The sequence below is a fragment of the Pan paniscus genome, chromosome 17 (assembly GCF_029289425.2).
Source record: "Pan paniscus chromosome 17, NHGRI_mPanPan1-v2.0_pri, whole genome shotgun sequence".
Taxonomy (NCBI): Eukaryota; Metazoa; Chordata; class Mammalia; order Primates; family Hominidae; genus Pan; species Pan paniscus.
In genome coordinates, this window is record NC_073266.2 from 35,840,857 (window position 1) to 35,866,140 (window position 25,284).

General features: G+C 36.2%; 1 protein-coding gene and 1 pseudogene across 1 annotated transcript in view; one reads left to right on the forward strand and one right to left on the reverse strand.

Annotated features, from left to right (window-relative positions):
- The window catches only part of NDC80 (NDC80 kinetochore complex component), a 45,585-nt gene that overhangs the window by 11,673 nt on the left and 8,628 nt on the right, over positions 1 to 25,284 (reverse strand). The window contains exons 7-13 of the mRNA XM_003817886.4: positions 20,079 to 20,168; positions 17,360 to 17,453; positions 15,968 to 16,074; positions 15,117 to 15,261; positions 9,623 to 9,828; positions 5,618 to 5,770; positions 3,289 to 3,378 (exon numbers count right to left, since the gene is read on the reverse strand). Of these exons, the coding sequence (XP_003817934.2) occupies positions 3,289 to 3,378; positions 5,618 to 5,770; positions 9,623 to 9,828; positions 15,117 to 15,261; positions 15,968 to 16,074; positions 17,360 to 17,453; positions 20,079 to 20,168 (885 nt within the window). The remainder of the gene's footprint in view (positions 1 to 3,288; positions 3,379 to 5,617; positions 5,771 to 9,622; positions 9,829 to 15,116; positions 15,262 to 15,967; positions 16,075 to 17,359; positions 17,454 to 20,078; positions 20,169 to 25,284) is intronic.
- LOC100976347 (KATNB1-like protein 1) lies at positions 10,334 to 15,096 on the forward strand (annotated as a pseudogene).

Sequence of the window (25,284 nt, forward strand, 5' to 3'; positions counted from 1 at the left end):
GTTCTTGTCTCTCCAGGCTTCTCCCTTATCTCACTTACACTCATGGTAATTTACTAATATGCTGTGCTCTTTGTTTTTTTCTTTTTGGAGAAAGGGTCTCACTTTGTCACCTAGGCTGGAGTGCAGTGGCACAATCTCAGCTCACTGCAGCCTCCACCTCCAGGGCTCAAGCAATCTCCCACCTCAGCCTCCAGAGTAGCTGGGACTACAGGTGCATGCCACTACATCCAGCTAATTTTTATATTTTTGGTAGTGGCTGGGTTTTGCCATGTTGCCCGGCTGGTCCTGAACTCCTGAGCTCAAGCCATCCACCCACCTTGGCCTCCCAAAGTGCTAGGATTACAGGCGTGAGCCACTATGCCTGGTCCATGCTGTACTCCTTGGTCTCTGGTCCTCAAGGTGTATGTGTGTGTGCATGCATGTGGATGAACATGAGCATCCTTCTGTGTATCCATTGGCCAACTCCTACTTGTTATTCACAACTCAGCCCAGCTATCACTTCTCTCAGAAGGAGCCTGTACTTAAGTGTATTATGAGAATCCACAGTGCGCTGTATTCACATTACAAAAAGCTATGATAGAAGAAATTGTTTTCATGCCCATCTTCCCACTTAAAATGAAGTTCACAAAGGCAGATGCTGCACTGTGCTAGTATCACCATCTATTACAGTACTAGGCACATAAGCACTCAAAAAATATTTATTTGCTGCATAAATTTCAGTTTCAAATATTTAACTTTAACCTTTATTTACATTCATATTCATAAGTGTGATTAGCTTAATTTCTTCTTTTTGTAATATCTTTGTCATGTTGTGGTATGAGGCCTACATTAGCCTTATAAATGAATTAGGTCTCTTTATGCTCTATGATAATTTACATGTCACAGAAATCATCCAGTCTTCAGTATTTGAAAACAGTGACCTATGAAATTATCCGTTATTGGAGTCTTTTGAAGAGCAAATTCTCTTTTTCACTTTGGTTTCTGGTTACTTACATATTTTGACTTTTTTGGGATTTCTATTGTTCAGGTTACAATCCATTTCATCAAAAAATTTTAAACATAAATTTCTGTTTATACTATATTACTTCATAATTCAAATAAATTTCCACCATCTCTATAAACTATTTCTCATTTTATATTTTCCTGCTTTTTCTTAAATGGTTTTGGCAATTATTTTAAAATACTTTTCAGGTTAAATGTTTTGTTACTCTAATTTATTAATTTCTTTATAAACTTTATTATTTCCAGTTGCATTTTACCCCATCCCATCTTAACTTAAACTACTTGTCCAATAGGAAAAACAATTTTAGTTGTTAGTCTCTGTATGACATTACTGATCTCTCCCTTCTTGAAAAGTTTCCCCTACTTTGGCTTATATATATTACATATATATATATATATATATATATATATATATATATAAACATATTCTCTTCTGTTGTTCTCCAACTAATTTTGTCCACTTTTTCTAAGAGTTTTTCCCAGAATCTCCTTCCTTCGCCGGTCCCTTAAATGTTGTTACTCTTTAGGATTCAATCCTCTGCCACTTTCCCCTCCACATTCATCCACATATATGGCTTCAATTATTACATATGCTCTAATGACCATCAAATCTGTATTTTCAGCCCTGATCTCCTTCTTACACTCTGAATCTATAGCTTCTGCTTCCTCCTGGATATCCTACAGACAGCAAGTTCAACATCTCACCACACCCTACTTTAAGTTTTCCTCCTTTAGGTTAATAGCACTATGATTCACTCAGTTGCCCACATCAAAAATATGGAAGTCATGTTGATACTTCTTTCTCCTCAGGCTTGCACATTCAGCCATGAAATCCTTGGGTTCTACCTCCTTAACATTTCCTAAACCTGTTTCCTTCCCTCTAGTTCTACTATACATTGGTTTAAGTCTCCTAACATTTTCAGTTGCATCCCCTCTAAGCCATGTTTTCCTGTAGCCCAAAGGGTTTTGTAAACCTAAAAATCTGATGAGCATAACTGTACCTATGTCAGCCTTTTTCTCTATATGGAAGTGCCTGAAGGATGTATTTATCTCTAGGACACTAACATGGGTCCTAGTCTATAGTAGCCATTTTATAACTTTCCCCCATCTATAGCCTTTAAAAAGTTCAAGACAGTCTAAAAGATGTTTTAGATATGAAGTTCCTGTTGTTTGGAATTCATACCTTTTGAGAATCTCCAGGTTTTAGTACCCATTCCAGCAAAAAACAGAAATCAAAATGAAGCAGGCTAAAGGAAGACTTCACTGCAAATAATCATCATTCCCAGGGAGCAGTCCCAGGGAGCAAATTCCTCATCTTTTCTCCATAGATATTTTAGAAACCACAAATTACAGCAATAATAGTATGATGTGATCAAACTCTTCACTTATCTAATGTTACAAATTTTTCTATTTTTCTGAGAATGTAAAAATTCTAATACAAAGTAAGTCTTGATAGAATTTATTAATATTGGAAAAATGTCTTTCTGTGGGTTACTAGCATAATTATTTGTGAAATGCCATAGGTTTTGTTTCCAGATTGAGAAAAAATAAACAAGCTTCTCTTCTGAGAAAACATAAAATTTCATTTTATATCTTGAAATCTATTAGCCAGATCACAGTAGTTCCTGAAGAGCTGAATTAACAAGGGGTTTCCTTTAACTGCTTGGTGTCCTATAAATGAAATCCTTTGTGTGTGCATTAGAGAAGTAGCTTAACTTTTCTTAACTAACAATGTTTACTTTAAAGGTTACTAAATACAATAATAGAATTTTCCTTTTCAGGGATATAGGTGATATTAAGGATCTCAGAAGCAGAGACTACCTGAAATTCACTTTTGGAAATAGACTTCGAAAGGAATTTGAGTTCTCCTGAAATTCCATGATCCAGAATCCAAAAACTTGGTAAAAAGAAACCTCTTAATCTATCACAGCTAATTAGCTTCTAACGCCGTAATTATACTTGCCTACTTTCAAGGTAGCCACTTGAAGCCTCTTTTAGTATAAAAATATTAAATTATCTCAAGTTAGAGGCACTTCTCTATTAAAAAAAGGAAAATTTACTTAGTTTCATCTCGCTTCATCATATGTGATGTGTGAAGGCTAGGATGTTTAAATGTCTTAATAAGTTACTTCAAATATTTCTGTCGAGGGCATACCCAATTCTCATTTTTTCATAGTTTTGTTAAAAAATTAATTCCTTAGCAATCAGAAACCATAAATAACATTTAATTTTAGGTTTTAAAATCTAATTTTCGCTTTTTATGACTTTTTATGTTTTATTACTTACTTGTTCTAAAGTATCCTCCAAACCCATTTTTTTATTTAGGGCTTTATTAATTTCTTCTTCAGTTTCATTCAGGAGTTCCTTAAGAGGTACCTATAAAATACATAGGAATGTGGGTGACATATAACATTTAATTACAAAATATCCCTCCTGAAGCATCTACACACTGTGATAGGAGGAGTCACTTTTGGAGAAAAACTGAAGTTATAACATTTTAAATCTAATATACTGTCAAACAGAAACAAAACTAGTTTTTAATCAAATTTCTGTAAGTGTAGACTATAACCTGCTTTTGGTTTTGAATACTTGCAAAATTCAAGATTTGCTCATCTATCCTGGAAATTCATTGCTATTATTTAAACATTTTACAAGTACACTTAGTTTACTGCAGTATTTTTTTTGAAAACAATTCATATGTAGGTTGTATTTTTATGCTATGTTATCCAGAAGTATCAATTTCTCTTAATCCTTTTCAACTGTTTGGTCTTAGGATTCTCTGCCTGTATTTCTTATGTTTATTCTGTTCTACTGACTTTAACACAGCACTTCATTGCTTGTCATTTTTCTAAATTGAGGTGAAATTCACACTTTAAAATGGTTAAACTGAAATACTTAGGTTAAAATGACGTTAACATAAAATTAAACATACAACATAAAAATCAACATAAAGTTTAACATAAAATTATAGTGTGTAATTCAGTGGCATTTAATACAGTAACCATCACCTCCAGTTCCAAAACATTTCATTATGCTGAAATAAAATCCCATATGCCATTATGTTTTAAGTAGGTCTTTTGAAGTTATTGCTGAGTTTTAATTTTGGCCTGCTCCTTGCAAAAGATGCAATGGCCTCTTCAATCTCTCTCTCTCTCTCTCTCTCTGTTTTTTTTTTTTTTTGAGATGGAATCTCACTCTGTTGCCCAGGCTGGAGTGCAGTGGCGTGATCCTGGCTCACTGCAACCTCTGCCTCCGGGTTCAAGCGATTCCTCTGCCTCAGCCTCCCGAGTAGCTGGGACTACAGGTGTGCACCACCATGCCCGGCTAGTTTTTGTATTTTTAGTAGAGATGGGGTTTCACCATATTGGCCAGGCTGCTCTCGAACTCCTGACCTCGTGATCTGCCCACTTAGGCCTCCCAAAGTGCTGGGATTACAGGCCTGAGCCACCTTGCCCGGCCTCTCAAATCTCTTAAAGAACTTTTCACCAAGTACTACTTATAACACTTGGCTTTGTACCTTATTGATTCTATTTTATTGTTCTATTATTATGTAAAACTATTTCTAGAGATGAAATCAAAATTTCTCCTTGAGCATATTCATTCTTCTTTTTGCATTGTGTAATCTTTTCTACAAGAATGTGATTCATATAATTATTTTCTTGCACCAGCCATGTCAAACTACTCAAAACAGTGGTGAGCAAACTCTGCCTGCCTATCTATAGATAGATTAGTAATAGACTAAATGTTTACTGGATGTATTTTTTCTATTGAAAATGACTATAGCTTGATTTAATCAATGTCTGTCCACTCACAAACTGTTATCTCTGGTAAAGTAGGGGCGTATGTTTCTTGATATTTTATCTCTAACACGTAGCTGGTCTGGAACACACTATGCACTCAATAAATACTTGTTAAATGAATAATTCTCAAGGGAAAAATGTATAGCTTTTGACTTTAATAAACATTCTCCTATTCAAAACTGAAGTATTTTGAAAATTGGCATTTTTAGGGGTAACTCAAATACTAAAATCTATAAATAACTGACAAGTTACAATAGAGCTATTTAAAAATTTTTTTCCCAAAATTACTTCCTTGGCCATATTTTAAAATTAGGCACCAATTTCTCCTTGTTGATTACCAGTGTTCTTAGTACTCTAATACATTTTATGCCTTCATGTGTGCCCTTGTGCCTGGAATTCTTTCTACAGACCCTTCCCATATATGTATCATCTTTCAAGATTTCATTCCACGGTTACCATCTCCAGAGTCTTTTTTGCTACATGGGAAGAACTGATCTTTTCACTATAACTTGTAAAGACTTCTAATTAAGCACATATATAGCATTTATTTATGTCTTTCTCCTCTGGGGGGATCATTAGCAACTTGACAGTAAGGGTTAGGCCCTCTTTGTCTTTATAGTACTGGCATCTATTTTATATGTAATCAATTTTTTTTACTGGATAGTAGAAGATTTCTACGACCAAGAAGAAAGAAGATACAGTTTCAGCGTTTTATTCCTTTGTTTAGTACTGGGTTATGAACATGCCAAAGTTCAAACTCTTAGAGATACCAATCATAGAATTAAAAAATCTTAAAAGTAGTCATGATTACTTACATAAACTTGAGCCCTGTATTTGACAAGGCAGTTGGCACCAGCCTCGGGATTAAACTTAATTTCAAAGTCATAACCTTTGGAATTCTCAGCACCTTTAGGAATAAGTTTTAATTTTCTAGCCAATTTGTGATACTCTGCTAATTGTGTTTCAATCTGTAACAACAGAACACATAAGAAATGTTAAAGCAGCCCCATTCCATATGTTTTTTTCAATTGACATTTCTGCAATTTTATACAAAACATATCACACCTATTTTTAGTAGTTTACTAATTCAGTAATCTTTAGCAGTAAGAGTAGCAGTTTTAAAATATACAAAGAAGATAAGGTTTTAGTAACACTTAAATTTACAGAATAATTAAGACTATCAGTTGGTGTGTAATGTACTACTATCTTCCATTTATCTGACAGGTTGGAATAAGAGTCCATATTTAGGTATTAACTAAAATTTACTTTTTGAAGTGCCAGATAAAGAAATTATGAAACATGTAAAACAAACCAATCTTAGTTTTGTCAATGTACAAATTAAAACATTTCATGTATCCAAAATAAGTAGAATATAATCATTTATGTCTGAAAATGTTATTTTAACTATTGATAAAAATATTTTAGTAATATATTTCACATTTCCTGCTCTCCTTCCTTCTTCCTTCAGGGCTCTGTTCAAATAAGGTCATCAGAAAGGCTTTCCCCTAATATAGCCCCCTAATTCTTCTAAATGCTTATTTTGTTTTATTTTTCTTCATAGCCATCATCACTACCTGACATATATTTGTTCATCTCCACTTCCTGAATATAAGTTCCATGAAAACAGCTCTATCCTCAGCACCTAGAACAGTGCTTGGCATACAGTAGATACTTAATATTAGATTGAATAAATGAATTTGCAGAGTCTAGGCAACTTGTTTTTAATCTGCTTCCTCCATTAAACGCATACTTCGTTTCTCATTGTTATTACCCAACCATAAAAATCAATTTGAGTGAAGGAATGCAATGGTAAGAGCACACGTTGGAACTTGCTTAACCAATTTGCAATTTCCAAAAATGCATTAGATCTCAAAAGCAATATCACTTATACATTAAATTTTGGGCTTATTACTTATACATTAAATGTTGGCTAAATTGGTAATGTATTACCCATAACATTGTAATTAAGTTGAATAATTGGCTTCTCTCATGCCGAGGTCCAGACCCATATATATAACAGCCTATTACCTATTTTCACTTGGACGTGGATATAACACATCCATCCCCATTCCTGTCTCACAACTTCTTCCTTCTCTTCTCTCTCTGAGTGAGTGGCACCTGCCCAATTACCCAAGCCAGACAGGGCAACCACTTCCTCCCTCTTTCATCAAGTTTCATTCGCTTTACCTCTAAGTTGTCAGAATCTACCTACTTCTTTGAATCCTTACTGTCTTTAACTTTATTTTTTTTAGACAGAGTTTTGCTATTTTTGCCCAGGCTGGAGTGCAATAGTGCGATCTTGGCTCACTGCAACTTCCGCCTCCGGGTTCAAGCGATTCTCCTGCCTCAGCCTCCCAAGTAGCTGGGATTACAGGCAGGTGCCACCACACCTGGCTTCTTTTTGTATTTTTAGTAAAGACGGGGTTGCACCATGTTGGCCAGGCTGGTCTCGAAGTCATAACTTCTGATGATCCACCTGCCTTGGCCTCCCAAAGTGCTGGGATTACAGGCGTGTGCCACTGCACCCGGACCGAATCCTTACTATCTTTTAGAGAATGATAGTAATTTCTTATTAGATTGCTGCCACAGATTTTCACCTTATCAGAAATAAGATCTTTCTGAGATGTAACCACACCTGTTTAAAAATTTTAGGGCCTTCTTAGGGCTTTCTGGATAAAGTCCAAACTTTTAAACAAGAAAAGAGTCTTCATCCTCTGGTCTATGCTTATCTCTTGAGTCTCATCTCTTGCTCTGTCCCACTTGCTATTTATTTTATTTACTTATTTATTTTTTATTATTGTTATACTTTAAGTTTTAGGGTACATGTGCACAATGTGCAGGTTAGTTACATATGCATACATGTGCCATGCTGGTGTGCTGCACCCATTAACTCGTCATTTAGCATTAGGTATATCTCCTAATGCTATCCCTCCCCTCTCCCCCACCCCACAACAGTCCCCAGAGTGTGATGTTCCCCTTCCTGTGTCCATGTGTTCTCATTGTTCAATTCCCACCTATGAGTGAGAATATGTGGTGTTTGGTTTTTTGTCCTTGCAATAGTTTACTGAGAATGATGATTTCCAATTTCATCCATGTCCCTACAAAGGACATGAACTCATCATTTTTTAAGGCTGCATAGTATTCCATGGTGTACATGTGCCACATTTTCTTAATCCAGTCTATCATTGTTGGACATTTGGGTTGGTTCCAAGTCTTTGCTATTGTGAATAGTGCAGCAATAAACATACGTGTGCATGTGTCTTTATAGCAGCATGATTTATAATCCTTTGGGTATATACCCAGTAATGGGATGGCTGGGTCAAATGGTATTTCTAGTTCTAGATCCCTGAGGAATCGCCACACCGACTTCCACAATGGTTGAACTAGTTTACAGTCCCACCAACAGTGTAAAAGTGTTCCTATTTCTCCACATCCTCTCCAGCACCTGTTGTTTCCTGACTTTTTAATGATTGTCATTCTAACTGGTGTGAGATGGTATCTCATTGTGGTTTTGATTTGCATTTCTCTGATGGCCAGTGATGGTGAGCATTTTTTTCATGTGTTTTTTGGCTGCATAAATGTCTTCTTTTGAGAAGTGTCTGTTCATGTCCTTCGCCCACTTTTTGATGGGGTTGTTTGTTTTTTTCTTGTAAATTTGTTTGAGTTCACTGTAGATTCTGGATATTAGCCCTTTGTCAGATGAGTAGGTTGCGAAAATTTTCTCCCATTTTGTAGGCTGCCTGTTCACTCTGATGGTAGTTTCTTTTGCTGTGCAGAAGCTCTTTAGTTTAATTAGATCCCATTTGTCAATTTTGTCTTTTGTTGCCATTGCTTTTGGTGTTTTAGACATGAAGTCCTTGCCCATGCCTATGTCCTGAATGGTAATACCTAGGTTTTCTTCTAGGGGTTTTATGGTTTTAGGTCTAATGTTTAAGTCTTTAATCCATCTTGAATTAATTTTTGTATAAGGTGTAAGGAAGGGATCCAGTATCAGCTTTCTACATATGGCTAGCCAGTTTTCCCAGCACCATTTATTAAATAGGGAATCCTTTCCCCATTGCTTGTTTTTCTCAGGTTTGTCAAAGATCAGATAGTTGTAGATATGCGGCGTTATTTCTGAGGGTCCCACTTGCTATTAAGCTATAGCTATAAGAAAAACTTACACATCAGACTGTTTTATCTCTGAACTTTCCTATACATAATTCTTTGGCAAATCCCCTACCTGTGCCATGCTAACCCTTCCCTATACTTCCCAATTCAGTTCAGTTGTTCCCTCTTTAAGAAATTCTCTTCTAAAAACCTCTCAGCACTAAATTTGGGCTAGGTATACTATATGTTTCCTCAGTACCCTGTACACCAAACATTTATTAGAGGTCTCATTTCATGGGAGTAAATGCAAACTCAGTTGGAAGTTTTTGAGGGGAAAGCCAATGTTTTATCTTTATTTCCTCTATGCCTAGCATAAGTGACACACAGCAGATGTTCAATCTTAATGTTTAAGTAGTGAATAGGTGAATGAAGGACTCATTTCCTCTTCTACAGAGTAAAAGGAGTGGGACCTATGAACATTATTTTCATAGTTTTAGAGACTTTTTTGTTTACTTTTTCATTGGGTTATGAAATATAACTTATCTTAAATTTGAGAGAAATTGGGATGTTACTGAATTGACATTAAGGGATGAGTGTTTCATTAAAATGTCAATGCTAATGTTTTACCTCTTAAGCCAATTTACTCTACCCACTGACTTCTTCTTAATTGGGACAGACCTTTAGAAAGGTCAGCTATGATGAGTTGCCACTCTGGAAATGGTATGACATACCGCTTCTTTGCCTCTGGCATATTTTAACTCCTCATTCCACAACTTCTGTTGTTCAGCTTCCAGGTCCTTGGTTAATTTATTAATAGTCTGCTGCAATTCATTTCTTTCATGATTTATTCGCTCAATGTCTGCAACTGAGTACTTCTGGTTGTCAATGATATTCTGTAGTCGAGTGTTCTCCTGTTTTATTGTTTCATATTCTAGTTCTGTGTTGGAAAAAAACCAAATTTTTAATGTATCTTCAATTCCTACAAAGAAACAGATGCCATCATGTAATAGAGCTAAGATATCTAAATTTCCAAGTCATATATATGTGTGTATATATATTATATATATTATATATATGTTTTTATAGTTTATATATATAAAAATTTCCAAGTCTCATATATATATATATAAATTTCAAAGTCATATATATACTATATATGTATATTCTCATTTTTTGAGATAATTCTTTTGATCTTACTTTGTTTATAACATTCTGGAAGATAGGACAAATAAGTTTTATGTTAAGAAACTTATTTCCCTATTAGCTTGCAATGGTTTTCAAAAAGTACTACATGAAAAAAAATGTGGCTTCATAAATAATGACTGCCATTAAGAATCCTGGGTTCATGCATGCATCCACATTTGAATGGCCCTGCATGGGGACAAAGGGACATTCTAGGCTGAGGCTCCATGATACCCCAAGGTGCCAATATTTAAGAGAATATGACATTTGAAACTCACAATGTGAAAAAAATGGAACTTTTGTAATATCGAGGATCACTCCATTGACCTTCCTAGAAAAAGGATCTCTAATTTCACTAATAAAACATGAAGAAGGTTAAGAAGTCTCCAAAACAGTTGGCTGCTTACATAAACAGAACAGTTGGACAAGGTGTGAAAAGCCCAGATTAAACCACATAAGGCAGTCTATTTCAGAAAGTTAATCATCCCTTTCTAAATTCTTGTTACAGAAAAAACAGTTGCCTAGAAGTGGGGATTGTGCCACAGCAAATAAGAAAATGAACTGACTTGTGCAGGCTACCTGCCTGAAAAATTAAGCCATGACAGTTGAGTCACACATATTTGGTTAATTCCAGTGATTCTGGTCCTTCCCAAACAGAAAACCCATCATCACAGTATAGTGGGTTTTTTTCTAAGGTTTCTCAGGACCATGAAACAATGGCCAAAATTTTGTTCAGCAGGAAAACTATTGATTTTTTTCTGAAAAAGCTCATTGAATGTAGCTTTAACTTTTAAGAGAAGTATAAGTGAACTTGTAGCTTATTTGGTGAGGATAGAAGAGCTTGGAGCTGTGGTAGATTGTCTTCTTGTGGTTACCAACAGTTTACAGAAGAAAGCCAGTACACTTGTTACTTCTAGTAAAGTGACTGCTTTAAAGCAAATTTGAAGAGTATGTAATAGTTGATTAAATTGGCTTCAATGGCCAGGTGCGGTGGCTCACGCCTGTAATCCCAGTGCTTTGGGAAGCCCTGAGGCAGGCGGATCACCTGAGGTCAGCAGTTCGAGACCAGCCTGGCCAACATGGCGAAACCCTGTCTCTACTAAATTAGCTGGGCGTGGTGGCGCATGCCTGTAATCCCAGCTACTCGGGTGGCTGAGGCACGTGAATCACTTGAATCTGGGAGGCGGAGGCTGCTGTGAGCCGAGATCGCACCACTGCACGCCAGCCTGGGAGACAGAGTGAGACTCTGTCTTGGGAAAATAAAATAAAATAAAGTAAAATAAAATAAAATAAACTAGCTTCAAGCAGTCATAAAAAGGTGGTGGTCAGAATTATCATCCAAACAGAAATTATAAATGACGGAAATATTCTGTTTTAAAACAAATAAGTGGATTGTAGGAAATCCACAGTAAAATCATCTTACTTTGGTTCCAGGATATACTGGTATATGATGAGATGCCATAAATAAGAATCAGGATACAGATGCTTATTTATTACAGTTGCATTGAGAGATTTCATCTACTAAAGAGCATCTGGTTATTCAAAACATAGTTGGACTATATGATTTACAAAAAAAGTTATTGTCTGAGAACTGTGAATTGTGGAAGAATTGTCAAAACCATTTTTTCTTTAAAAGGACACATAATTAAACCCCTAATGAAATCTTAACAGTCTACTTCACATTGAAGTGAAAAAATATTGTAAAGGAACAGCTTCAACTTCAATGAAGTAAAAGTACACTGTGAAGACTGTCTGCCTTTGGGATATGTGGTTATTTGGTAACATTGTTTAAGAACTACTGGATCTTAACGCAGTCCTGCATAAGAATATAATTTATACTATGTGAAAAAATGAAATAAGACTTATTATGGCCGAGGCCGGTGGATCACCTGAGGTCAGGAGTTCGAGACCAGTCTGGTCAACATGGTGAAACCCTGTCTCTACTAAAAATACAAAATTAGCCAGGCGTGGTGGCACACATCTGTGGTCCCAGCTACTCGGGAGGCTGAGGCAGGAAAATCGCTTGAACCCAGGAGACAGAAGTTGCAGTGAACTGAGATCGTGCCATTGCACTCCAGGCTGGGTGACAGAGTAAGATTCCGACTCAAAAAAAAAAAAAAAAAAAAAAAAAAAAAAAAAAAAAAAGACACACACACACACACACACACCAGAGTTTATTCATATTTTACTGACATTTTCAGTGATAACCATACCAAACTGGTCAGGTTTTTGCTTTCTCTGTTTACCAATAGTGTTTTCCAACCTTCTGTGACTCATGGCCTATATAGAACATGATTAGCATTTTTATAGCAGGCTGGGACGAAAGGATGAGGATGACTAAGGGGTCAAGAGAGTCATCCTAAGGGTGGAGAGGATTGGTATTTTGGTATCTTGGTTTGTTACAACCTATTTGCAACACAGTGAACTTAAAGCAAATTCATGGTTAGATAAAGTAAAACTTTATGCATTTATCACAGGCATCTGCACAAAAAATCCACAACATATAATATCTATAAAATTTATGGCTGGGCGTGGTGGCTCATGCCTATAACCCCAGCACTTTGGGAGGCTGAGGCAGGTGGATCACCTGAGGTCAGGAGTTTGAGACCAGCTTGGCCAACATATAGTGAAACCCTGTCTCTACTAAAAAAAAATGAAAATTAGCTGGGCATGGTGGTGCACGCCTGTAGTCCCAGCTACTTGGGAAACTGAGGGAGGAGACTTGCTTGAACCCAGGAGGCGGGGGTTGCAGTGAGCCAAGATTGAGCCACTCTACCCCAGCCTGGGCAACAGAGTGACACTCTGTCTCTCAAAAAAAAAAAAAAAAACAAAATAAAACAAAAACAAAATAAAATTTAAATATGTCTCATCCACTCATGCCATGAATGGCTTTAGATAATCAAGAAAGTTCAAACACTCATAGAATAAAAACATCTTAGATTAACAGTTATAAAATTAATGTCTCAAACTAAATCACTCTGGAATGGCAAATGATTAAGTATTTCTCTCTCACCTACTGAGTTTGCAGCTATCAGAAAAAGTTCTCCAAGAACAAGAAGGATGTATGACAATTCTCTTGATCATACGCTGACAAGAAAGATAAAGTATTAGTATTAGAAAGTATTGATTAAAGGCCGGGTGCTGTGGCTCATGCCTGCAATCCCAGCACTTTGGGAGGCCGAGGTAGGTGGATCACGAGGTCAGGAGTTTGAGACCAGCCTGGCCAGCATGGTGAAACCCCATCTCTACTAAAAATACAAAAAAGTAGCCGGGCATGGTGGCGCGCACCTGTAATCCCAGCTACTCAGGAGGCTGAGGCAGAAGAATTATTTGAACCCCGGAGGCGGAGGTTGCAGTGAGCAGAGATGGTGCCACTGCACTCCAGCCTGGGTGACACAGCAAGACTACATCTCAAAAAAAAAAAAAAAGTATTGATTAATTGCATTATAAAAATTGTTATAATAATAATTTAGTCCAAGCTTCTTTGTCATCATGGAGAATAAACAAAGGACATTGATTAGGGGCCAAGTGTAAAGTAGTTAATATATTTAAAGAGTTGGTTTAGAGCAAATCCAATATATATATATATATATATATATATATATAAATCAGAGTTATTTGGAAAAAAAAACAGATTCAGCAAATAACCCTGGTAATTACTAGTCTTGAGTTGACAATCAATACTCCATAGACTAAGAGTTAAATCAAATATCCTAAGGGCCATGTATACAACTCCCACGTGGGACAGACACAGCCAGCAAAATCCCAAAAGAAACAAACAGAAGTAGGTAAAGTCCTGGGAAAATAGTATAGTTGTCAATAAATTTATTTTTAAAAGTACAGCCCAGTGGCTCTGTGACTTGTAGATACCTTTCTTTACTCTCCTTCAGGCACTGCAGAAGAATCAAGCAATTGCATGTGCCATAGTGTTTTACGGAATTTTATGATTAAGATTGCTGTGTTTATGAAAGTAAGCTTACAAGACATAAGACATAAAAGAGCTTTCTTTGGTTGCTCTTTTCCCCGAGAACTGTAGTACTTGCAGCTTTAATTTTGATTTTCAATCAGTTTCAGCTGCTGAGCTGCTTAGGCGGTAGTGATGGAGGATAGCCAGTTATAGCAGACTGAGGCAGGCAGAGATCAAGAATCTGGCTTATTAGAGCCAAGCATGGTGGAGCCCACCTATTATAGTCCCAGCTATGTGGGAGGCTGAAGTGGGAGGATTATTTGAACCCAGGAGTTCGAGACTGGCCTGGGCAAAATAGCAAGACTTCATCTCAAAAAAAAAAAAACAAAAGAATCTGGTTTATCTGGCTTATTAATTACAAAGTGGAATACAGTATATATTTGTATAGAATTTTTATATATTTCTATATTCAGGCAGCATGTTTTCTTAGGTTGGGTCCTTCTTGGCTTCAAAAAGCCAAATGCTTGAAAACATGTAAGGAGTAGTAGGTTGAACAATGGCCACCTAAATATATAAAGTTCTATCTCTGGAAACTGTGAAATTACCTTATTTGGGAAAAGGGTCTTTGCAGATGTGATTAAGTATCTTGAGATGAAGAGATAGCCCTGTATTATTATCCAGGTGGGCCCTAAATCTCATCTCAAATGTCCTTATAAGATAGAGGCAGAGGGAGATATTTCACACAGGTAGTAGAGTACAAACACAGAGGAGAAGGCAATGTGAAGATGGAGGCAGAGATCGGAGTGATGTGAACATAGCCCAGTAATGCTGCCAGCCACTAAAAGCTGCAAGAGGAAAGGAATAGATCCTCCCTGAGTCCTTGGAGGGATGCAGATCTGCTGGAACAGCCTCTAGAACTGTGCGATAATACATTTCTGTTGTTTTAAGCCATCCAAACTTGTGGTCATTTGTGACAGCAGCCTTAGGAAACAAATATGAAACACACTGAAAACTTGGTAGCCTGCTCTAAGCATGTACCACAGAACAACAAAAGATATAGATAACAAAGCTGTTTTTACATGTGACAAATCCCACACAGGTTTGCATCCCAGTCTTTTAGCATTAGCTCTGCTTACCTACTCTAGCAATTTCCTCATTGAGACCATTTAATTTCTGGTCAAGAATGGCTGAATGAGACTCCAAATTGCTCATGTATGCCTGATACTTTTGAACATCTCCTTGTAAGGAAGCCTTCAGTTTTCTCAACGACTCTAGACGATTCTTTAAGAGAAAAGAATATAACTTTAGTTATTCTTAATAACCATTCCATATTTTATTTTAAAGTAAAGCAATATTATTTAAATTTATTTTAGAGAAAGGTAGATTTGAGTTTTCCTTTCATTTTTAGAGGAAGTCAAAAGAACTAAAAGGGGACTACACTGTCAGTTTGAAATAGAAAAAAAAAACCCCACAATTGCTAGGGTTGAAAAAGCACAAATATTTAAAATCTGGTATTTTACAACAACAGTTTGAGTGCTTCACTAATAATGCAGAAAATAAAGTTAGATATCTGGATATTAATATTTACCTTTTAGAAAACTCAGGATACAATATACTATATAAACCCATTTATTAACCATTCCTTTTGCACTACCTCCAAAACTCAAGGCTTCTTGTGACTAATGGTCCCTAGAGGTATACAACACGGGGCCTTTGTTCAAAAGTACTTTTGATCTTCTGTAAGTAGGTAAGAATCTTTCATCATATTCAGAGCACCATTAGTCTAAGACTGATAGACCGCAAGGGAAAACAAGGCTCCACAGATACCAAACATGTTTTCATTGGGAGTTTCTAGGTGAAAATTTAACTTTTAAGAAGCTTAATTTGTTAATCTATTTTTTAAAATTTTGATAAAGACAGCTAATATCCAAGGACACCCAAAAGTCTAAAAGAGCTCTCAAGTAAGTGTGTAAACATGTTTACTAACCGGTTCTTTTTCTCTTTCTTGTTCCAATCTTGCAATCTGTTCATTCAACGCTCTGTTTTTTGCTTCTAATGATTCCAGCTTAAAAGCATCCACATTAAATAAATCCTCTGGAGACAAAATCCAAAAGCTTTTTAAGACCTCAAATCCGCCTAGAACATTCTTTCCCAAGTTTTCACCATTACTCCCTCCCTCACTTCCTTCTGGTCTCTGCCCAAAACACTATTAGTGAAGTACATCCCATCCTTGTAAAACAGCAAACCCTTTCCATTACTCCACCGTACTTCGACTCTCCTTGTCCTGCTTGATTTTTCTCCAAAGCGCTTATCACCATTTGACTTAAAGTTGCTCATTTCATTATTTTCCTCTTTCTGTCTACTAAAATGTAAGCTCATAAAGGCAGAGGTTTTTATCCTATTCATTACTGTATCCTCAGTGCCTAAATGGTGGCTGGCACATAGTAGGTATACAAAAAATATTTATTTGAATAAATGAATGCAGTTTTTATGCTTGGTTAATTATATACAGAAATATCAAATTACTCATTAAATGCTTAGATCACTCTATATTTTCCTCTCTTAAAACAAAGCCATTTATTTTGCTCCCTTTCCCATGTGAACAAGCTGAAATTGTCCTGGTTACTCTTCAGGAAGATACAATCCCAGGGGACTATAAGGGAATGCTTTCAGCTTTTGTGATAATACTGGCAAAGTGATTGATTCCATTGTCTTTGGAGGAATAGCTTCACCTCCATTTATCTATTTTACCTTCCATTTTGGCATTTTATATACAAGACTATTTCAATAGAAAGAATGAAAATGTAAAATAATACCTCTGGAATGTTTTAGAGTTATCTAGTAAATACTGTATGTCACTAGGTTGTAAATGAGTAAAAAAAAAAAAAAAGATTTTCCTTACATATTTGGAAGTATAATGTCTTGTTAACTTTTTGCCACAAATTTTGAAAGAGACCTTAGGTCTTTTGACTAATTGGTGCTTTAATTTCTCAAATAGTAAGCAAGGACAACATAGGGATATTATCCCCCAAGAGGAATAGCATTTGCTAATTATTGTCTATGCTTCTGGTAGCATGTTTGGTATATTATGACTTTATTATACTGTCATCTACTGCTGCTACACTTTGTCAGGAGGTCAAGTATTTTATTAAGGCGCCACAGACAGTAAGAGGTTATATCTCAGGTCTGGCTCCAACACTAGTATTCTTTTTGTTTAACTTCTCTCCACCAAAGAAACCACAAAGATAAAAATCAGTAGGCATCCAGATACATTTAAAGTAAGTAGCTCATATGAACACTGGATATGGTAAATAAATTACCACTCCATGAGCAGAGTGAAATGACCAAAAGCAAGCACCCTAAGAACGAGAACACTTACTCAGTTTTGACTGCAGCTCTGCATTCATCTCATCAAAGCTGTCGGCACCACTCATAAAACTCTCATAGCATTTTATGGTGTAGTCCAAAAACAACTATGGGGTTAAGCAGATTTTAGAAACAAAGTCATGATTCTCTATTTGGTCTGTTTCACTTTTCTAGATGGAAATTTATATTTGAATTTAAAAAATAGTCAGAAATACTAAGTAGTCAGATGAACCTATAAATAAGAGACAAAAACCTAGGCTATATAATTATGCTATATGGACTTATTTAGTCTGCTACTTCTAAATATGAATAATGAGGATAAAATAACACTTAAATTTGGATAAAGGCAATATTTAAAAACAGCCATACCTTCAGAATTTTGAGAAGGTCAAACAAACAGGGAAGCTTATTAATAAATGTAATTCAACATAAAATGCACAAACTTAATCATCTTTAGGAATAAAGCACCTGATGAAAAATTTAAATAAACTGCTGATCATCTAAGTCCAATTGAATTGATAAGGTCTAATTGTAAAAACCCAAATGTAATTAATGAAGGCTACAATTACATTGTAACTTCAGGCTAAAAAATGAATTGCATGATGAGTAGCAATCTAAACAGTACAATACTAGAATTCTTAACATTTATCCAAGAGAAAATAACACTATATTTTGCATTCATGAGATGTTTTGGTCACTGAGAATGTAGACTTTATGAGAAGGCAAGAATGGACGATCAGAATTTTCCATACCTTAGATGAAGTAAATATCCCTCAAGACAAACCAATTCCCTTTGTGCTAATTCATTGCTTATTAAGGTGACCTTGAAGTGAGTACCCTGAACAGGCAGTCTGAGTATTCCTGTAACTGGAAAGGTGTATCACTGATGGTAAATTAATACATTTTCATTCTCCTTCAGATCAGTTGCTGTGAATTTGGTTAAGACTGAATCAGTTTCCTTAAGCTTGGTCAATTTTGATCTTATAGGTTTAAAAATATCGAGTTTGTGGACTCACAAAGCTGAGTATCGGAATCTTGTGAAGCCAGATACTCTGACAACTTTCTTTAATTACAAAGAGTACTTTATAGTTTCCCATGTGCTTCTCTATATATTGTCATTTGAAATAATAGCTATAATAGCTCAGAGAGCAAGAATAATTTTTTAACCTTTAGGATGGATGTCAAGACATTTAACACTTTTTTTTTGAGATAGGGTCTCACTTTGTCACTCAGGCTGCAGTACAGTGACATGATCTTGGCTCACTGTAGCCTTGACCTCCTGGGCTCAAGTGATCCTGCAGCCTCAGCCTCCCAAGTAGCTGGGACCACAGGCACGCACCACCACACCCAGCTAATTTTTGTACTTTTTGCAGAGATGGGGTTTCGCCATGTTGCTTAGGCTGGTCTTGAACTCTGGAGCTCAAGCAATCTGCCCACCTCGGCCTCCCAAAGTGCTAGAATTACAGGTGTGAGCCACTGTGTCCGGCAAGACATTTAATACTTAATAGATGTTGTAATGTACTTGGGTGAAAACTGAGGGGTAATTAGAGGCAGCCCGATATACATATTGCAATGTGGGAGGATAATTTTCTCAAAGGTGGGATCAAAGGTTTTCTAGGAGCCTTTCCAACTGGGATCATTGTTGAAGTAGTAAAGGCGCATGTTTATTTTTTGTTAAAAAGAAAAAGGCAATGATGCCAACACTAGTCAGTTGATGTATCTTTGAACTACATCCCAGGCAGTCATAAAAGATAGGACTGAAATTATTTCCACTTTTCTTTTGTGACAAAAGTTTCAAAGAATGAAGGTTAGAATTAGAACAGAGAATAGTTTTTCTTCTAAGTGGCCCATGTGATGACTAGTTTTTTATGTATGCTAGGAAGTATTAATGTATAATCTTAATGTTTCCTTTATCTCAACCACTTTTGGAAGTGGCGACTCTGAGCTAAGTGGCAATATGTCTAATGAAAAAGGTCAAAACAAAATAAACAACCTATCCACGTGCAATATCTTAAGACTTAACCTATTATGTCTTGTGTTGACAAAGAATTACATTAAAATAATGTTGCCAATACTGATATCTTCATTCCACGACATAAAGGAGGAAAAGAAACATTACGTCTATAACATATAACATGTTATGATTTAATTCCAATCCCCTTCCATTTTTACTTAGTTAAAATTTTCAAATTTTTGTGCCTAGTTATTTTTAAGAAATTATAATGTGATTCAAACAGATCCATTAATATTAAAAAAAACAAATTTAGAATGTTTTCAGGAAGCAAAAAGACAACTCTACAGAAGAAAATACAGACAATCCCTGACTTAACAATGGTTTGACTTCAGATTTTTCAGCTTTCTGATGGTGCAAAAGCAATGGAGTAGAAACCATCCTTCAAGTATCCATACAACCTTTTTGTTTTTCACTGTTAGTATAGTATTCAATAAATTACAAGAGCTATTCAATACTTTATTATAAAATACGCTTTGTGTTAGATTAATTTTGCCCAACTGTAAGCTAGTTTAATTGTTCTGAGAATGTTTAAGGTAGGCTAGGCCAAGCTATGACGTTTGGCAGGTTAAGTGTATTAAATGCATTTTTGACATGATATTTTCACCTTATAGTCGGTTTATTACTCTATCATAAGTCGAGGGGCATCTGTATTAAATCCAATAGTGACACAATAATATCAAGGCAATTCATTATTACAGTTTATGATAATACATGGTACCTTATTATGCATAATTCCATCTTCAGTTTCTTCTCCCCAAGGCTGCCCATCATCAAATAAAGGTGAGCTTTCTTTCATGGCAGTATGTATCTAATTAGTACACAAGCAAGAAAAGCAAGTTGATTTGAAAAACGCAACTTTCATTTTTTGGCAAATTCTGTTTTCAGTGTCAATTTTAGAAGCATTTACATTATTGTGTAACTAAAAGTCTCTTTTGATAGGTTATTATATTGAACATTAACACTTTTGACTTTCTTTCGAATAAAACAATTTGCAGGTATCCTTTCGATAATTTCAAAACCCTTTTGTTTAGTAACTAAACTCTTCAGGATCTAGAAAGGATGGACTCTATATTTACTTCTGTTCTACAGAGAAAAATGTTGACCTTTATGCTGTTATTAACCCAGTGAGCGCAAATATACACATTTTAATGCAACTTTAACTAAGAATCCAAAACAGAATTGCCACATAAAAGGTGAGCCAATAATAATTTTTCTCTTTGAGCTCAATTTTGGTGCTCAAATGTTAATCGAGTAACTCCTTCAGTATGTACAATATGAACTTTAGATGAAATTTTACAATAGAAAATCTTTAGAAATACAATAGTTTAAATTGCAAGTGATAACATAAATTACAGCAAAACATTCAGATGGTTAAAATTGACAAGCCAAAAGGAAAATAGTTAAAGGTTTTTAAGGCATAGAAATTCCATTTTGGAATGCCTGTTTTTACATCTTCTTTTAAAAATATAACATTTAAAACATGAAAAAAATAGAAAATTTAAATGAAATTGCTATAAATATATAAAAATACAGATATAAATGCAGATATACTATATATAAATATATCTATTAATATCTATTATCTTGATATATATCTAGATATAAATATGTATTTTTTTTTTTTTTGAGACGGAGTCTCACTTTGTCACCCAGGATGGAGTGCAGTGGTGCAATCTCAGCTCACTGCAACCTCTGCCTCCCGGGTTCAGGTGATTCTCCTGTCTCCCCCTCTGGAGTACCTGGGATTACAGGCATGAGCCACCATGCCTGGCTAATTTTTATATTTTCAGTAGAGACGGGGTTTCACCACGTTGGCCAGGCTGGTCTCGAACTCCTGACCTCAGGTGATCCACCCGCCTTGGCCTCCCAAAGTGCAGGGAATAACAGGCATCATGAGCCACTGCACCTGGCCAAGATATCAATAGGTATCTAATAGTATAATGAACACTAAGTATAAGAATACTAACTTCTAAGAAAAGGACTATGCGTTAGGAGTACATAAAAGAAGAATGGGGTTTCGCATACAGGATTTCTCAGGGAGACAATGTCCTTAGCCTAGAGTTGTTTGCCCTGCTACCCCTTTCCTATTCTAAAGGCGTTCAGAAGATTCTTTGTTTATCTAAGGCGGATGCAGAAGAGCTCTAACAACTGGGTCTTCTACCTTGTCTTTTTTCGACAAGGCCTCAGGTGGCAGACAGATTTTTTTTTTTTTTTTTGAGATGGAGTCTCCCTCTGTCGCCCACGCTGGAGTGCAGTGGCTGAGATCTCGGCTCACTGCAACCTCTGCTTCCTGGGTTCAAGCGATTCTCCTGCCTCAGCCTCCTGAGTAGCTGGGATTATAGGTACCTGTCACTATGCCTAATTTTTGCATTTTTAGTAGAGACGGGGTTTCACTATATTGGCCAGGCTGGTCTCGAACTCCTGACCTCAGGTGATCCACCCACCTTGGCCCCCCAAAGTGCTGGGATTACAGGTATGAGCTACCACGCCCGGCCAACACACAGATTTAATAAAGTCTGAAAGACATGTAGGGCAGAACCCAAGATAAGGAACAGAATCTTATATCTTGTCATCAGGGTAAAGACAGTTTCTGTCACCTTGCCAAGGGCCTTATGAAAACTCTTGCTACTTTGCAAGATTCAAGGAGAGTCTTACACAGGGACATACAGATCCCCAAGAGCTATAGAAAAGACTACTGAAAGGACTGAAGAATTGTGAACTAGGAAGACTGGTTGAAATAGTTTCAACCTGTAATTATAGATATAAAAAGTATAGATTTGAATCATGTTTTCATCGAAAGGTGGCATTTTCCACTCTAACACCACTTCTTAATACTGTGAAACATCAGAGGAGGAAAAGGACACAGAGGGATCTGGGATAAGTCAGGTCCAAGTCCACTTTGATCACTAACCAAAAGGCTAACAAGACGCTCCTGAAGTGTATGCAACCCTCCTATTTATGGTCCTTAGTAGGGAAGACATAGTAACTTTAGCTAAATTATTATCACTTAGACACTGTAATAAGGACTGATTATGTGCCAAGTTCTATGCAAGGAGGCATAGTGAGATAGGAAATCAAAGTTTATTTACAAAGCATGAACAAACAATTTAGGAGCATAACAAATGAATAATAAACAATGAACAAATAGAGGTCATTAGGAAATCAACATATTAGATCAATAGGTCAAGATAACAAGAATAATCTCAATACATCCTGCAAAAGCATAGGATAACCTTCAAAGATCATTCTTGATAAAAGTGAATAAACTTCAACATGCAAAACATTATCTTCTACTGAATACATCATACTAAATGATACAATGAAAAATATTTAATTTAAAAACAGTGGTTAGTAATAGAAATCAACTGAGAACAGTAGTCGTAATAAAGCAATTCAATAAGGGTAGTAAACACAAAAAACTCTTTTAGTAATAATCACCATGGAAATAGAATTAAAAAAAAGAGAAAATCTGTTCATCATAGTAACAAAACACATGGCATTGATAAAAAATATATTGTTTGATATTAAGAAAACTACATGGCCAGGTATGGTGGCTCACACCTGTAATCCCAGCACTTTGGGAGGCTGAGGCAGGTGGATCACCTTAGGTCAGGAGTTCAAGATCAGCCTGGCCAACATGGTGACACGCTGTCTCTACTGAAAATACAAAAATTAGCTGGGCGTGGTGGTGGGCACCTGTAATCCTAGCTACTTGGGAGGCTGAGGCATGAGAATTGCTTGAACCTGGGAGGTGGAGATTGTAGTGAGCTGAGATCATGCCACTACATTCCAGCCTGGGCAACAGAGCAAGACTCTGTTTCAAAACAAACAAACAAACAAAAAACCACCATAGAATGAAAAAACAAAAACAAAATCTTACTGAAGGAACAAAAAAGATGAACAAATGAGATTTAACACTTTCCCATATGACAAGATTAAATATTGACAGGATGGAAATTTCCCCTTATATATCATGAATTCAATGTTATGTCAATAATAACAAAACCACAAGATTTTGTTAAAATCTGAAAAAATAATTTAGAGAGTGAGGATACGACAATAGCTAACACTGTGAAAAGAAGTAAGAATGTTCATCTTCTAGATAAAACATATTAGAAAGTGACAGGAATTAGTATGGTCATGAAGCAGGGATAGAAAAAAAAGAGCAGAGAAATAGGTTTAATTAAGAACATACTGGTGACAGTTCAAAACTGTGGGGAAAATATTATTTATTTATTTTTGAGATGGAGTTTTGCTCTGTTGCCTAGGCTGCAGTGCAGTGGTGTGATATCGGCTCACTGCAACCTCCACCTCCTGGGTTCAAATGATTCTTGTGCCTCAGCTTCCCAAGTAGCCGGGACTTCAGGCATGCACCATCACACCTGGCTAATATTTTTGTATTTTTAGTAGAGATGGGGTTTTGTCATGTTGGCCAGGCTGGTCTCTAACTTCTGACCTTGGGTGATCTACCTGCCTCAGCCTCCCAAAGTGCTGGGATTACAGGCATGAGCCACAGTGCCCGACCAATATCAGTTTTTCCATAAATGGGACTGTGATACATGAGTGAATTATTTAAAAAAGAAGGCCTTCTCTTTCTTATACTAAAATAAATTGGAGATGAATTAAGATTTAAACACAGCACAAAGAAGCCATACAAATACTAGGAGAAAATTTGTAAAATTGTTTTTTAAAAAACACTGGGGAGGAAAAGAGGCCTTCCTAAATGTGGCTAAATTTCTAGGCTTATGTTAAGTAAGAAAGAAAATTAGAAAAAGAAACCTGCAGTCTCTCATGGATTAATACATCACATCATGCAAAGCAATATAAAAAGGAGGGGATTTCAACTTAAATAATGGGCTTGGAGGGCCGGGCACGGTGGCTCATGCCTGTAATCCCAGCACTTTGGGAGGCTGAGGTGGGCGGATCACGAGGTCAGGAGTTTGAGACCAGCCTGGCCAAGATGGTGAAACCCCATCTCTACTAAAAATACAAAAAATTAGCCGGATGTGATGGCGGGTGCCTATAATCCCAGCTACTCAGGAGGCTGAGGCAGAGAATTGTTTGAACCTGGGAGGTGGAGGTTGCAGTGAGCCGAGATTGTGCCACTGCACTCCAGCCCAGGCGACAGAGTGAGACTCGTCTCAAAAAAAAAAAAAAAAATCTGATGGTGAGACCAAAAAAGTAGTTATCAAATGTCCATGGGCATCACCGGGGAGAGAAAAATTGAATGCATAAATGTTATATATAAAGTCCAATGAAACTTGGATTTTTATTAATGGGCTATGGCATTGGAATTCTACTCTCTTGACAATGGGTGGTACTGTATGTACCAGCATGGCTCCTGGGTCAAAATCCATATACCCAGTGCCTGCCTTCATTTAGTTAAAGCCTTGCTGATGGCCAAGACAATGTCAGGGGAACAGTATTAGCTTTAGGAATTCTAGCACTAAGTAGGACAGGAAACTCAGAAGCTACAGAAGGAGAGACTGCATTAAATTAGATAAAAACTCACATTTCTGAACAGATAAAATTAAAACACATGAAATTAAAAAAAAAAAGAGAGAGAAAAAAATTACTTGCACCATATAGAGAGGAACTAATTTCTCTGACTCAACCATTTTTGACTTGCAAAATGGCACCCTTGCAAATCAATACAAAAAAAATCAAAAGAGTAGATATTATAATAAATGTAAAAAATTCACCTTTAAAAACAAAAAATGTAAATAAGAAAAAATTAGCTGTCAATTTTTTTTGCTTGTTGTGTTGCCAACTATTAAAACCATCAGTAAGTTTAATATATAAAGATTCAAATTCATGGCAAAAAGCAAAGGTGAAATAAAACTTGCCTAAAAAACCATGTACAAGCAATTTAAAAGAAAAATAACCATATAAAAACATAAATTGTTTAAATATATATACATTCA